The sequence below is a fragment of the Lates calcarifer genome, linkage group LG10 (genome assembly GCF_001640805.2).
Source record: "Lates calcarifer isolate ASB-BC8 linkage group LG10, TLL_Latcal_v3, whole genome shotgun sequence".
Classification (NCBI taxonomy): Eukaryota; Metazoa; Chordata; class Actinopteri; family Centropomidae; genus Lates; species Lates calcarifer.
Genome location: NC_066842.1, coordinates 25,648,386 through 25,661,916, shown reverse-complemented (window position 1 = coordinate 25,661,916; position 13,531 = coordinate 25,648,386). Strand labels below are relative to the sequence as shown.

At 40.1% G+C, this 13,531-nt stretch overlaps 1 protein-coding gene across 1 annotated transcript; it reads right to left on the bottom strand.

The window, feature by feature from the left end:
• Positions 1-965: 965 nt before the first annotated feature.
• Positions 966-13,323, bottom strand: cotl1 (coactosin-like F-actin binding protein 1). Its single transcript, XM_018704016.2, has 4 exons — positions 12,891-13,323; positions 11,884-11,966; positions 6,168-6,325; positions 966-3,903 (listed from the first exon to the last, which is right to left on the bottom strand). Exons 1-4 carry the CDS (start codon positions 12,965-12,967, stop codon positions 3,793-3,795), a joined length of 429 nt encoding a protein of 142 aa, XP_018559532.1. The 5' UTR covers positions 12,968-13,323; the 3' UTR covers positions 966-3,792.
• Positions 13,324-13,531: the final 208 nt, after the last annotated feature.

Sequence of the window (13,531 nt, the reverse complement as noted above, 5' to 3'; positions counted from 1 at the left end):
AAACAGCTGTGAATGGACTTTAATAAGTAAAATGACTAGAATTCCCTTTTAAAGTCCAAATGAAATCACAGTTAGTCATTAAAAATCATGTTACAGTGATTTCAATCAGGAGAGATCAATTGGAGGTGTAGGACCATATTAATTGAGGTAGCAACAGAGAAAGATTTTCTGGTGATTAGTTGCACCTTAGCTTGTTGAATGAACAACAAGCCAAGGTGCAGCCAACATGTGCACACGCTGAAACATAAAGAGACATTAGCTGGAAATGTGGGTTGTTGTGCAAAGTTCATGGCTCTTTTTGTATTGTGTCAACAGCTGCTGGCTGTTGGGTGAATGTAACCATCAACCTACAACAGGACATTACTGCTTCATGCACATAAGTTGAAAATTCAAGTTTCAAGTTCTCTATACATGTAGACAAAGTATCAAAATCATTCTCACTGGTTATTGCGCAGACAGGAGGCACCACCATGAAATCAAAAAGGTACTGAATACATTTTTTTTTTAAATGGCACATAGATCACTTCTGTTTGCTGCAGCTGAAAAACTTACTGTCAACTGGACCAGCTGAAGGGCTTGTGAACACCAATTCTGCATTAATTTTTGTCATTTTGTCATTTTATGATTTGATGAACTGCAGATCCTTCAAGTCAATACACCACACAACAGACTCAATTTCATACTGTAGGGAAATGCACCCCAAATATTGCAATACATTCACCATCCCAAACCACAAACAAACCCTGTTGGGATTCCACGATTGGTTATTCATACTGATTTACCTTTTTTTAAAAAAAAAAAAAAAAAAAACAAATCTGAGGGATCTTTGACTCATCACAGTTCTACAGTGCCTCAAACTACAGACTCTTTTTTTCAAGGTCTAAGCCAACTAAAAAATGTAAACCAGCAGCGTCACAACCACATTTGTGCTTCAGAGACACACAAAAGACACTTTAAGAAGCAAGTTTTGGAAAAAAAAACATCAATTTTATTTTGAAATGACTGATATTGTGCCCATTCAGTTTTCTTTCTTTTTCTTTTTTGCATTATTTTTTGAAAATCTGTTCCACCAATGTCCAGAATAACAATGCTCTTAAAAATAAAATCAAATGGTAAAAGTCTTAAGAGAAAATAAAATTCATCTCAAAAACAAAAAAGTACAAGAAAAAATCCTATTTTTTGCAGGGGGGAGGGAGGGTTTAAACCAAATAAAAAGAGATGCTACAACCGAGAAATGGCTCTGCTGCCGTGATGATCAAAGTCCTGGCTGCATGTAAGGAGGAAAGCCAATCACAGTGTAGTGTCCACAGACTCCCATGATGCCCCTCTCTCCATGGGAGACTCAGGCAGTTAAACACAGTAGGTTACAGTATGCATGGATACCTTTAAGTGGTAGATCGTGAGATGAGACACCACAGGAAAAGATCTCCATTCTCAAAATCCTGAGATTTTGGGGAACATTCAACAATTGACAACAGGAGCTGCTGAGGGATCAATATATTAACTGTTTGTCTGAATCGGTGTACCTTCATCCCAAAAAATCCTGAGACAAGTTTTAACATTTTAAAAACAGAAATAGAGCCATTTTCCATTAAATTTCTCAAAATAGATAGAATAGATCTTATCACTGATTTTCATATGACAAAAAGTTTCCATTACTACACAATTTTAAATGATCTTAGTTGGCTTGCCTGCTTTTCATGATTGTAAACAAAGTTACAGCCCATTCATCCCGTAAGCCCAGGAGTCTGAGTCTTTACCCTAGTACTCCTTTATAAATTCTGTCCTAGCTCTGGAAACTGCTAACATCGATTACGTCCAACTGTAAGTGGAAAAGTAAAGTGAACATTACATAGAAATAAGATCCAAACATGTTCACACTCACCAAAAGACACATGTGAGCAAGTGATAAAAGGGATTCATAACACAAAGTACAAATCTGAAGACAGGAGGATGAACTCCAGTCAGGGTCAGGACTGATGTGATGCATGCAATGGTCGACTCTGGGGCTGTAACACAAACACATCTGCCTGGCTGAGGTGGCTAAATGTGAACACTGTATGACTCAAACTTACTCAAAGAAAGCTGCCGACCATTGCTAAGGATCTTGTTAGAAAATGGAGATCTTTTCCTCCTGGTGGTACAGTGTATCATGACTACGAGCATGTTCTGGTGTCAAACACATGCCTACAAGTGGAGGGTTTCATTTCAAAATTAAACATCTATCTTCACCAATGAAGTCATAGTCATAGGTTATTAACAGTCTACAACATGATCCATGATCACTACACATTATTTTGAAGTGAAACCCCTCAGGTTTTCACATCCTCATTCTATAAAAATTCCAAGCAAACAGTGCTGAAGCCTTGACTCCATATTGGTCAACTGCAGCCCATTTGAGATGAGGATGAGTTGAGATGACAATGCACAGTAGATAACCAACCATGAGCTGACTGGGGAGAGGGCAGAGGGTAGGAAAGGAGAGAAGGCAGTAGTTTGTGACCTTTATATGTGCTTATATTCTTGCTTTTAACTATGCATTTATATGTGCATGATGGCTGTTTTACATATTTTGTGTTCTTTCAGAGCATTGGCTGTGCACAACCTCAGAAATGACTGTTACACGTACATGTTTTCAGTGTGGACATGTCAGTGCATGCAGATACCCACTGTAGTAACAGCCATGTTGTGTCCACTGTCAGGGTCCAATTCTGATCTAGATCCGACCCTTAAAGGAATAGTTTGCAATTAGGTTTTATATTTGTTTATTCCTTATGAAGTTACAGCCAGCAGCCTGTTAGCTTAGCTTAGCTTAGCATAAAGATGGAAAATACAGACACACAGATAGCCTGACTCTGACAAAAGTAAAAAAATGTAACTACCAACAATTTTCAAGGATACAATACATTTTATCTCATTTGTTTAACCAGTACAAAAAAAACTGTGTAAAACTGACAGTCCACCAGGTTATATGTGGACTATTTCTAAGCCATGAGTAGTGACTTCCTAAAGTCTCTGCGAGTTGCTTGGCAAACTGTGTCAGTTATACACTTTGGTTTTTGTACGGATTAAATAAACAAGATATAAAATGCTCATTAGTGATGCTTATAGGTGCTGGTAGGTGGATTTTATTACAGTATGTTTGGACAAAGCCAGGCTGTTTATCCCAGTCTTTGTGCTAAGCTCAATTAACCAGCTGTGGCTCTGGCAACAAATTTAATGTTAAGACATGAAAATGTCTTAATGTGCAGCTCGTGCATACACTTTAAAATCGTGTATATTTGTGCCCAAATGCAGATGTTAGTATTTGAGTGGTGCACCAACAGCATCTCTACTGTCAGGATCTGTCACTACACATCCCAGGTAACTCTGATCTGTTTTTATCTGTTAACATTTTCTGATAAAGCTGTTGTTCAGAGTGCATGAATATGTTGTTAAACTAGACAACAAAGAGAATCTACAGATTCATAAAGTCATTATTAGGAAGCGTAATCAGTGTTTGGTTAGTATTTGAAGCACTTATACTGGTTCTACAAACTGCTCCTGGTGCACCTCTGCTTCGTTTCTGTGTATCTGTGTTCTTGCAAATAAACCAATTGTTCATCATCAGTCTCTTTGCTCGACCTCACTTTGAATGTGTGCAGTTAGTGCGTGTATTTCTCTTTTGTCAGGTGCCCTCTCCATCCTGTCTCGTCCTCTCCCCAAGAGGTAGCCCCCACTTATTCCGCTCCCACTTATTCCACCCCACCCCGCCCCCACCCCCCGACCCTTCCAGTGGACTGTGGCACTTCTCTACTCGGCCTGGGCGTCATAGTTGGCTCCGCCTGCCTTCTTCAGCTCCGTGCGGATGTAGTCTTCATCCAGTTCCCTCGGGTCACTGATCATGAACTCCTTAGCAAAGTTCTGCAGAAACAAAACAGGTGCTGCTGTGAGGAATAGTAATAAATCTATCTGGCACCAAAAGAACAGTTTACATCAACTACCAGACATAAAGCAGTGGCTGAGGATGACTTGTATGCTTGTGGCAAACAACAGTGACTTTTCATCTTGCGTCATAATAAGAATAAACTAAGTTTAAAATTAGGGCTGGGTAATATGCAAGTGCCAGTACAATTCCTGGGGTTTTCAATACCCAGCCCTCCTTAAGGCCCAGTCACACCATTCTTCTGCATGTCTTCACCAAATGTGTGGCTTTAGAGGCTTAGTGATAGAGTGACAACTCTCAGGGGCAAGTTCCTGAACTACTGAAACTAGCAAGATAACAGACTAGCCAGCTGCTAACATGTTTGCACTTGTAACAATAGTTCTCTAAGCTCTGTTGGTGTTATTTGAACAGAGCCCTTTTTTTTTTACCCCTGGCATTTTTTATTAGAGCTGTACATCATTTAATTCAATAAAGAGCAACTGAAGATTAGACAGATGAGCTGCTAACTGTCAACTGTCACTATAAAAATGCTGCAATGAAATCCCAGCTGATGTCATATACACTACTGAACAAAATCTTAAGACCAGGGGGAAAAATTTATATTTGCATTTCGTGCTGGTGGATCATAACCAGGTTGTAAGTAGAGCTTCAAAATGCAAAAAGAAAAAACAGGAGCAAGAGACAAAAAAAATAGAGTAAGCAATTTATTGAAAACTGCATTTAAACTCAAATAGGCAGTTCATCAGCTGATCAAAAGTTTAAGACCATAGACTTAAAAAGTCAAAAACTGCACAAAAATCTGGCTTTCATGTAATTTTCTTTCAGGCATTCACACTGCCATGACCCCCTGATGGCAAAGACAAAAAGGCTTTCTTGTCTTTGAACATGGCAGGGACAAAAAAGTCAAGTGGTAGATGCAAAAAAATGTCACCTGCGCTGAGCCAGAGGATCCAACAGGCTTTCCGTGACGATAAAGACTGATCCTCAACCCAAATTAAGGCCCTTACTGATGCTAACTGTAGCCCAATAACCATAAGATGGCATCTGGAGACAAGGACTTAAAGAACAAAAAACGTCTTCAAAGGCAACATCTCCTCCCATGCCACAAACTTGCCCGTTTGGACTTTGCAAGGCAGCACCAAACATGGGACATTGAAAGGTGGAAGAAAGTTTTATTCTCAGACAAGAAAAAATTTAACTTGGATGATCCTGATGGCTTCCAACATTACTGGCATGACAAGGAGATCCCACTGGAGATGTTTTCTACGTGGCACAGTGGAAGAGGCTCCATCATGATCTGGGGTGCTATTTCCTTCAATGGAACAATGGCGCTTTAGGTTGTGCAGGGGCGTCAAACCATGGCTGGCTATGTGGAGATGTTGCAGTGGGCATCCCTCTTGACTTAGGGCCCTCATCTGTGTGGTGATGACTGGATCTTTAAACAGGACAACGCTGCAGTTCACAACGCCCGCCTGACGAAGGACTTCTTTCAGGAGAATAACGTCACTCTTTTGGGACATCCTGCATGCTCCCCTGATCTAAATCCCATTGAGAATTTTTGGGGATGGATGGCAAGGGAAGTTTACAAAAACGGACGTTAGTTTCAGACCGTGGATGCCCTTCGTGAAGCCATCTTCAAATATTCAAAAATACGTAATACTCAAAAATAATACTCAAAAATACGTAATACTTGTAATTTTTCATCTGGTCTTAAGATTTTGTTCAGCAGTGTATATAACAGGTAATATACAGTCCATGACTGGTGTGAGTTTTCTTGATATCTAAAACTCTTTGGCAATAAATCCTGAGGGACAAGGACATGTTCCAGTACTTTTCAGCAAAGGTCAAAAAGAGTTTTAGTATTTAGTATAAGTCCAGTATTTACTCTCTTTTGGTCTCCTGCTTGGGAAGCAGATATCATGATGTCACAATTTCACACTGCACACCATAACTTTTCCCATTGTTAATATTGAAATATTGATTAGTTCAGCACATGTGAAGAACATTGAACACTGTTTATAGTATATTTACTCACATTCTTGTTGTTGATATTTGCTTCCTTTGCTAATGATTGACTATGTTCTATTGCTTGTCTTTCTCATCCCCATGTTCAGTCTTCGTTGGTTGTTTTTAAAATCTTATTTCCACTTTCTCTCTATATCCAGCATCCTGTTGACATATTGCCTCTGTAACCATCCAATTTCCCCAAATTGACCATTACAGCTTCACTCTATTCTCTGACCTGCACAATCTCTTTGACCAGAGTCTTGTCGGTGCTGATCTTGGCGCGCTGCAGCCCGCTGATGCTCTCACCGATCCAGGTGATAAGGGTGAACTTGGCTCGTTTGCTCATGGCATCTCCCGTTGTGATCCGGAGGAAGCCGAACAGACGAGCGTCATCTGAAGAAAAAGATGGAAAAGACCATTTAAGACATACAGAACATGCTCAGAGTTGATACTTTAAGCCGTTACACACACTTCATCATACCCTGGTAGAAGACACACTCACTCAGAATTCCCTTGACTGATCACGGACTGAAACACACAAATGGCTGTAAATTATTTTCTCAGGCTGTTGTTACAGGCAGGTCCTAACCTCCTGTCATGTGATGTAAAGCCATGCTCTGTTTTTCAGGCTACAGATAGTCATAAGGCCAATAAGGTAGAATGGATCATAACACACAGGAAACTCTGTCATCACAGTACGGCAGCTTCCAATACATAATGTTCCAACAGCACTCTGTATGTTTGTCTTTGTGTTCACAGTGGGTCACTTTGTGTATGAATTGTGTCAGTCTGGTGCAACAATGAGTGTTTCAAAATACACTGTGCCTATGTGTGTGTGTTTGTGTGTTTACAAGTCAGACAAAAAGTGTGAGAAAAGTGTTGCAGAGCAGACAAATACAAGGTTCTGCTTTTTCTAGGTCCACTGCACTGGTAGAGTGAAGCTTTGTGAAGTGTGTGTGTGTGTGTGTGTGTGTGTGTGTGTGTGTGTGTGTGTGTGTGTGTGTGAGGAAGTATTCAGGTCAACAGACTAAATGTGGCTAACAAAATCTTTTGTAAGCTTTGCACCAGTGGTCACACCTATCACTGTCACAGTGGTCCACTACCACCAGGATAAACTGCTCATTGACACATTCAGCCTCTAATGAAGGGTCACAAAGGTCATATGTCAGTAAGTTAAGTGACCAGTGGTGTAGGGTGAAGCCTCTAGTAACACTACATCTGTGTTTACAATAACTTTCCCCTGGTAAGTGTTGTGAATACCTGATGACTGAATACAAACTGGCTGATATTTAGGATATCAAAATAGCTAAAGTAGCTGTGATATGTGAATTGTACTGGACCAGATGAGTATGAGTATATCCCTTCTATGTCACAGACGGTGAGCTCAAACTTTTGTGTGAAAGGAAGTTTTTAGTCCAAGATTCTAAATAAATAAACCATTTGGAAATAGATAAAATGTTCTGTTTTCGAATGACACAGATGGGCATCATGAAAGCAGAAGCTTGCCCTCCTTTCAAAGAAATGGCTGTCACAACAATGACAAGCCCCATGTGTCTTTGGTCTTTCACTGGTAGTTATATATATATATAATCACCTTTATCCAATGCGAACAAAATAGTACTCTCTTACTTTATTGATAGTAATGCTGGCTTTTCTGTTGTTGATGAATCTATACTACTGGGAAAATATGGGAAACAAAATATTGCCATATTCAAATCTGTCAGATATAAAATAATAATTTCCATTATCTAAACCAACAGATTCTCTATCAGTTCTTTTCTTCTGACACAGCCATGCTATGATTTAAGAAAAGCAACTGATGGTGAAAAGTTTCTATCTGCCAATGGCTGTCAAGTGTAATGAGCCCTCTATTGAAGTCCTGCTTTTCACACCACATCTTTTAACAGTGTCATACTAGCAAGCAGAAGACATGCTTCTCTCTGTCCTACATGTAAACTAACTGCTGTGGTAGTTAGTTTCACAGGAGCTAGTCTTGACAAAAATAATACATTTCCACTATGCCAGACATAAAAACACATGAACAGAGGAGGTATAATTTCATCATATTTCTTCTAATAAGAATTAGTGACATTTATAGATATCTGCAATTAAAAGCACTGTCGTGGGGGACATAAACTGAGCTCACAGGCTGTACGGTGATCATTCTCTACATGATGACTTTAAATTTTAAAAGTTTTCTCTAGACATTGTTTGAGAAACTGCATTTGGATTTATCTGTCAAGGCATCTGGACTTAACTTCAGTTCATACATGAAGTAAATAGAACAAGTCAAAGTTTATTTCATACACATTTCAAATGTTGACCATGTTGGACAGTTCATTTGACCACTGTCCTTCCCTTTGCGCTCACTCACCCACTTCCCACCTAATTCCCCTGCTGCACTGTCTAACAAATATACTCAGGTTTGTCTTGTCTGCTCTGTCCTCAGGCAATTTGGTATCATTACATAACAATAACATTAACAGATTACTCGTCAATGTCTTCCAGATGTTTGTGTCTAAGCCACAGGGCTAAAATCGTGGCAAAGTCCTCAACAGAGTGTTCTAACTTCTGCCAGAGAGATCATTGACACTCATCATGTTTCCATCTGGAATTGAACTCTTTACAACATCTAGGTGTGACTCAATGTAAGAGATAAAGGCCAGTAACTGACTGGTGGAAGTATGTATCAATCAATACATAAATAAAGTCACTTTTCCTGCACCAACATCACTAACTGAGATACATCAGCATCACACACCACTCAGTCTGGGAACACTGTGTGCAGTAGAAGTAAGTGATATATTCATTATGGTTAACCTGTTTCTACTGGTGACAGATACGTGTCTAAAAATACAGCTAAAAGTCTCCATTAAGTAGCTATATTCAAACGACTGCTGACACCTAACAACTGGTTTAACACAGTAAATTAACTTTACTAACTGACCAGTCAGAAATATCAAACACTCACTGGATCCTGGTTGTCAAATGTGGGAATCGTCTGTTTTATGTCATTTTCACTGTAATACTTCTGGGTCAGACAAAACAATTTGAATATGTTACCTCCTTGCTTTTATCTGGCATTTTTTTGACTAAATAAAAAGCACACCAGTGATTTAGATTGCACTTCCATAATGCTGAAGTATTTATAAAGGACAGGAAGAATGGTAAAAGTTTAGCAACAGAGGCCAAGATATCCTGATTTTGTCAGAGACACTGGATCCTGCACTTCCCATAATGCACATTACTGCTGAACACTTGTTTACTGCACACTCCACATCCCCAGTTTGTCACCCAAGCTTTCTGTTACAAAGTTGTAGTCACTGTAACATCTTCAGAGTTATTTGCATACACTTGGAAAATCTCTTCAAGCCATAGATGAAGCTACAGCCAACACTGAGCTACCCTATAATTCTACTGCAAGGTCCCTTTCAATCAAAAAATAATTGATTTTATTTCTGTGCAGCCTTTAATTCAAGCTAACTTGAGTTATTAAGCTAACATTTTATCCTAAACAAACTTAACACTCAGTAGTACATTAAAAATCAGATACTTGAATTTAGGAATGGCTAAAGAATGGAAAGTAGTAATAGGCTCATTTCAATCAAGTTATTGTGAAAAGTACTGGTGATTTTACTAGACTGCATTAGGAATTTTTACAGTGCATCCTGTAATAACTGGCAGAGTCACAGCGACACTGTTCCCAGATCAGACAAGCCGCACATAAACGGGAGCAGCCACTGTAAAGAGTCTTATGAGTGCGGTTACAAAGGATATCATTTGTTTCAACTCCTTGCCTTCCTTGAAGTAATGCACACACACTCACACAGACACACACACACACCACCCACTGAAGAGAAAATGGTACTGAAAATGGTACAACAATGATGAAACAGCAGAAAGACCTGTTGAGAGAGACGTTCTGCATAACCTGACGTTGCTGCAGCACACCAAAGGTTGGCAAGTGACACAGTATCTCCCTGTCAAAGCTCCCTTAGTCACTCTGCGACACAACCTAGAAACTAAAGCTCCTGTGGACGTGTCAGGAGAGTTTGACGAGGAGTGGTGTTACCATCATGTTAAATGAGTCCAAATTTGGTCTTATTTTTATCTCTGCTGACAGCAGGGCCTGACGATTGTGATCCCTCTGATTTTGACACCCTATACCCTAAGGTCAAACTGTTTGGGTGACCCTCTCCACACTCTTTGAGCATTCTTTTTACATCATCCTTGGGACAAAATGTCAGCTTTGCACACGAGAATATCCAATAGTCAGATTTACAAAAGAGAGACAAAAACATCACACAAAACAGTCCACTCAACAACTTCAGATTGTTGGATGTATTGGTCCTTGTGGCCTCTAGGGCCATTTTTCTGGCTCTCAATTTCTGGCTCTCAAAACAGCAGTCATTTGACTGCTGTTATAATGAAGCAAACATAAGACAAGGGAACCATCATCGTCAGTAGGATTCATCCCCTGATGGCAATGAACGTCTGCACCAAATTTAACAGCAATTCCTCCAATATTTGTCGACCAATTTCAGGCTGGACAAAAGTGGTGGATTGTCTGACCAACACCTCTAGGGCTACATGGCTGCAAACACTAGAACTCAAGACTTAACACCTGAGAAACACCTCCCATCCAGAGACATTCAGGGGTGAATTTCCTGTTAGCTGATAGTTTGGTGACCTACAATGAATTATTTACTCACTGACTAAGTAATTTATTGGTTGTTGCTACATTTTGTCAGTAGAAATTGTGTTTTAAAATCTTGGGGGCCAATTATATTAGTGTGATATCTACATTGATCCAGGTTGTGCACACTAGAGTTCATCTATTTTTACTTCCTGCAGCTGAAGAAGTTAAATATTATCATTATTCAGAAGGAGCCCTTCTTTTCTTGCCTCAGTAGCTCCTCCTACACTCATGCAGTTTTTTCTGCAACTTCACTGCTGAATAAGGAAAACAAGCCAACAGAGAGATGTCTGATAATGTAAGTGTCATCTCTGAACAGGAACTGATGACAAACACACCAGCTAAGCTGAGAATTATTAAATGATTTCAACACTGGAATGTGAGCTGTATCAGTGAAAAAAGGAGTGCAGCCCTGAGGCCATGAGCTTTGAAGACTTCAAGAGCAAGCATCATAAATAGCCACACCCAACATCTGAGCTGATGCTATACTCTAGAGGACACAAAAAGAGGGGACCTTACATCAGAGTGTGAAACTGTTTTTCTCTGTAAATCCAGCCACTTGCTATATTTCTCTATTTGTGATGAAACAAAAATGCAAAGACAGAGACACTGCTAATCACTGAGCTATGCAGTGAATACACAGTAGACCTGATCCTTCATTAAAGACACAAACACAAACACACACACACACACACACACACACACACACACACACACACAACTGGGGTATTTCTTTTATACAATTGCATGCTGCATCTATATACAGCATAGTGAATTACTGGTAGTGACAGGTGAAAAAATAAAGTTGCATCAATGCCAACTAACTGGAGGACGTGGACTTAAGTTTAAAGTATGTACCAACATCTCCCAATTGTACTGTAATCCAGGAAAAAAATGCAGCAATATTCAAAAGGTTGTCCTTCAGTGTTTCACCTTGTAAAAACATGCACAGGATATTGGCGAACAGATTACGCAATGCAATGCATACAGTGTTAAGTGCTTTGACAGTGTAATCACAGGACTCAAGGCCAATGGGTGAGAGAGCACAGAGTCTTAAGAGATTAGTGTCCTGCCAAGTCAAGCTGTGTGGCATACAGGCTGTTTAACCTGTCCAAAGACAGAGCACGCACAGCCACACACACGCCACTAAATCTAGACTAGTCAGCAGCAGGGGGAGACATTTCAACCTTACATTACACCAGCAAGGCTTGGTGGCAACGGGGGTGGCAGATATGAAATAAAATCTGCTCCTTACCTGTGCACATCTTCTTGAAGTCCTCATAGTCAGTCCCTTGTCCTGCAGGCACGATCATGGAGCCCTCATATTTAAACACAGCCCTAGAGGGTGCAGATACACGTGCAATATTACTCCATACATTATCCAGTCTCATGATGTGTTGATTCACAATACCATTATATTCACCTCAAACCCATTTTGCAAACTGAATCAATGCATAAAATACCTAACACGCCTACACAATGTGGCAGCTGTGTGTCAGCCATGTGTAAGTGTCACTACTATAACGTTATCCTCTCTGAATACAGGACAAAGGAAATTACTTCTGCCCCGCTGGGCCTGATAACTGTGCAAGTGTGTGACCGCTCAACAACCAGAATACAGATTAGCCAGATCAGAGGGACAGAACTATGAAAGCTGCGTGTATTTTAAACATTATCGTTAAAAGCATAGGCACTAGAATCTGGGGCTTCAGGTGGAAAGTGTGAGACAATTTACGGAGGTCTCAGTTGCGGGCAAACCCCCAGTGTGCCATTCTAGCGTCTATTCATGGTAAGCAGGCCGAACTACCCTTACATATCGAGCAATTTAAGGTTACTTTGATTTGCTGCAAAAGTACATGAGGCATAAAATACTATTCATCATTTGCTCTATGTCTTTATGAGTTTATCTGTGAATCGGCATGTATCCAGTTAGACAAACGGTGCGTATTTAAATAAAATGTCAACTTTTATTAAAAATACATAAATAAATAAGTAAAAAATCTTCGCAGCTTTCTCCAACGTCAAGACAGCGCAGCAGGGCGGTAACGGGCTGTCTGAATTAAAGGTTTAACTGAGATTAGATGGAAAAACAGATTGCTTGGTGTATTATATGGTTGCCGAAGTAAATAATGGCTAGTGAGCATTCAGATGAGGTTCTAAATCTTATGTATGACACGTTCAGGTTTGCAAATTTACATGACCAAATACAATCGTCACATTCTTCAACGGAGTATGGACACGTAGCCATGTCCACACACTCACCAATTGATGTCCGTGTTGTCGTCTCTGACTTGGTTGTAAGCCTCTCTGCAAGCCTCTTTATCGATTTGGGTTGCCATTTTTCGGGTGGACAGGAGTAAAACAGTCGAAGTCTACGTTGTATCAGTCCAAACCAGGGGGAGCTAGCTACACAGTAATAAAAAGCGGCTAACTTAAACAGTTGATGCTGCACATCAGATAACTGATATCGTAATACAAAAAGACTTCAATCTAAATCACGACCACCGCACTGGAACAATTGAGCCGCTCGGGTTTAGCGGAAAGAGATGACTCTTCTTCTAACAGCTTGGCTCATTTCCTGTATATTGCCACTTTATGGGCGTTGGTGATGTTAGTCAATCAGGGTGCCAGTTGACAGACGAACAAGTCCCCCAGACGCTGGATTCACCTCCTCCCTGTGAACGTTTAATGGTGTGAGGGCCGCTGTCAAGGCGCCATGACGTAGAAGTACATCTTCCGGTACTGACTTTCACAATAAAGTCAACCACACGTTTAAAAATATTATTTTGATGTGTTTTGCCAAAACACTGCTGTAATATTATGTTTACCACCCCCTCACCCACACACCAAGCAGGAAAAGAGGGAAATTCAGAGAAAGAGAGGTGAGGCAGGGCGAATAATCT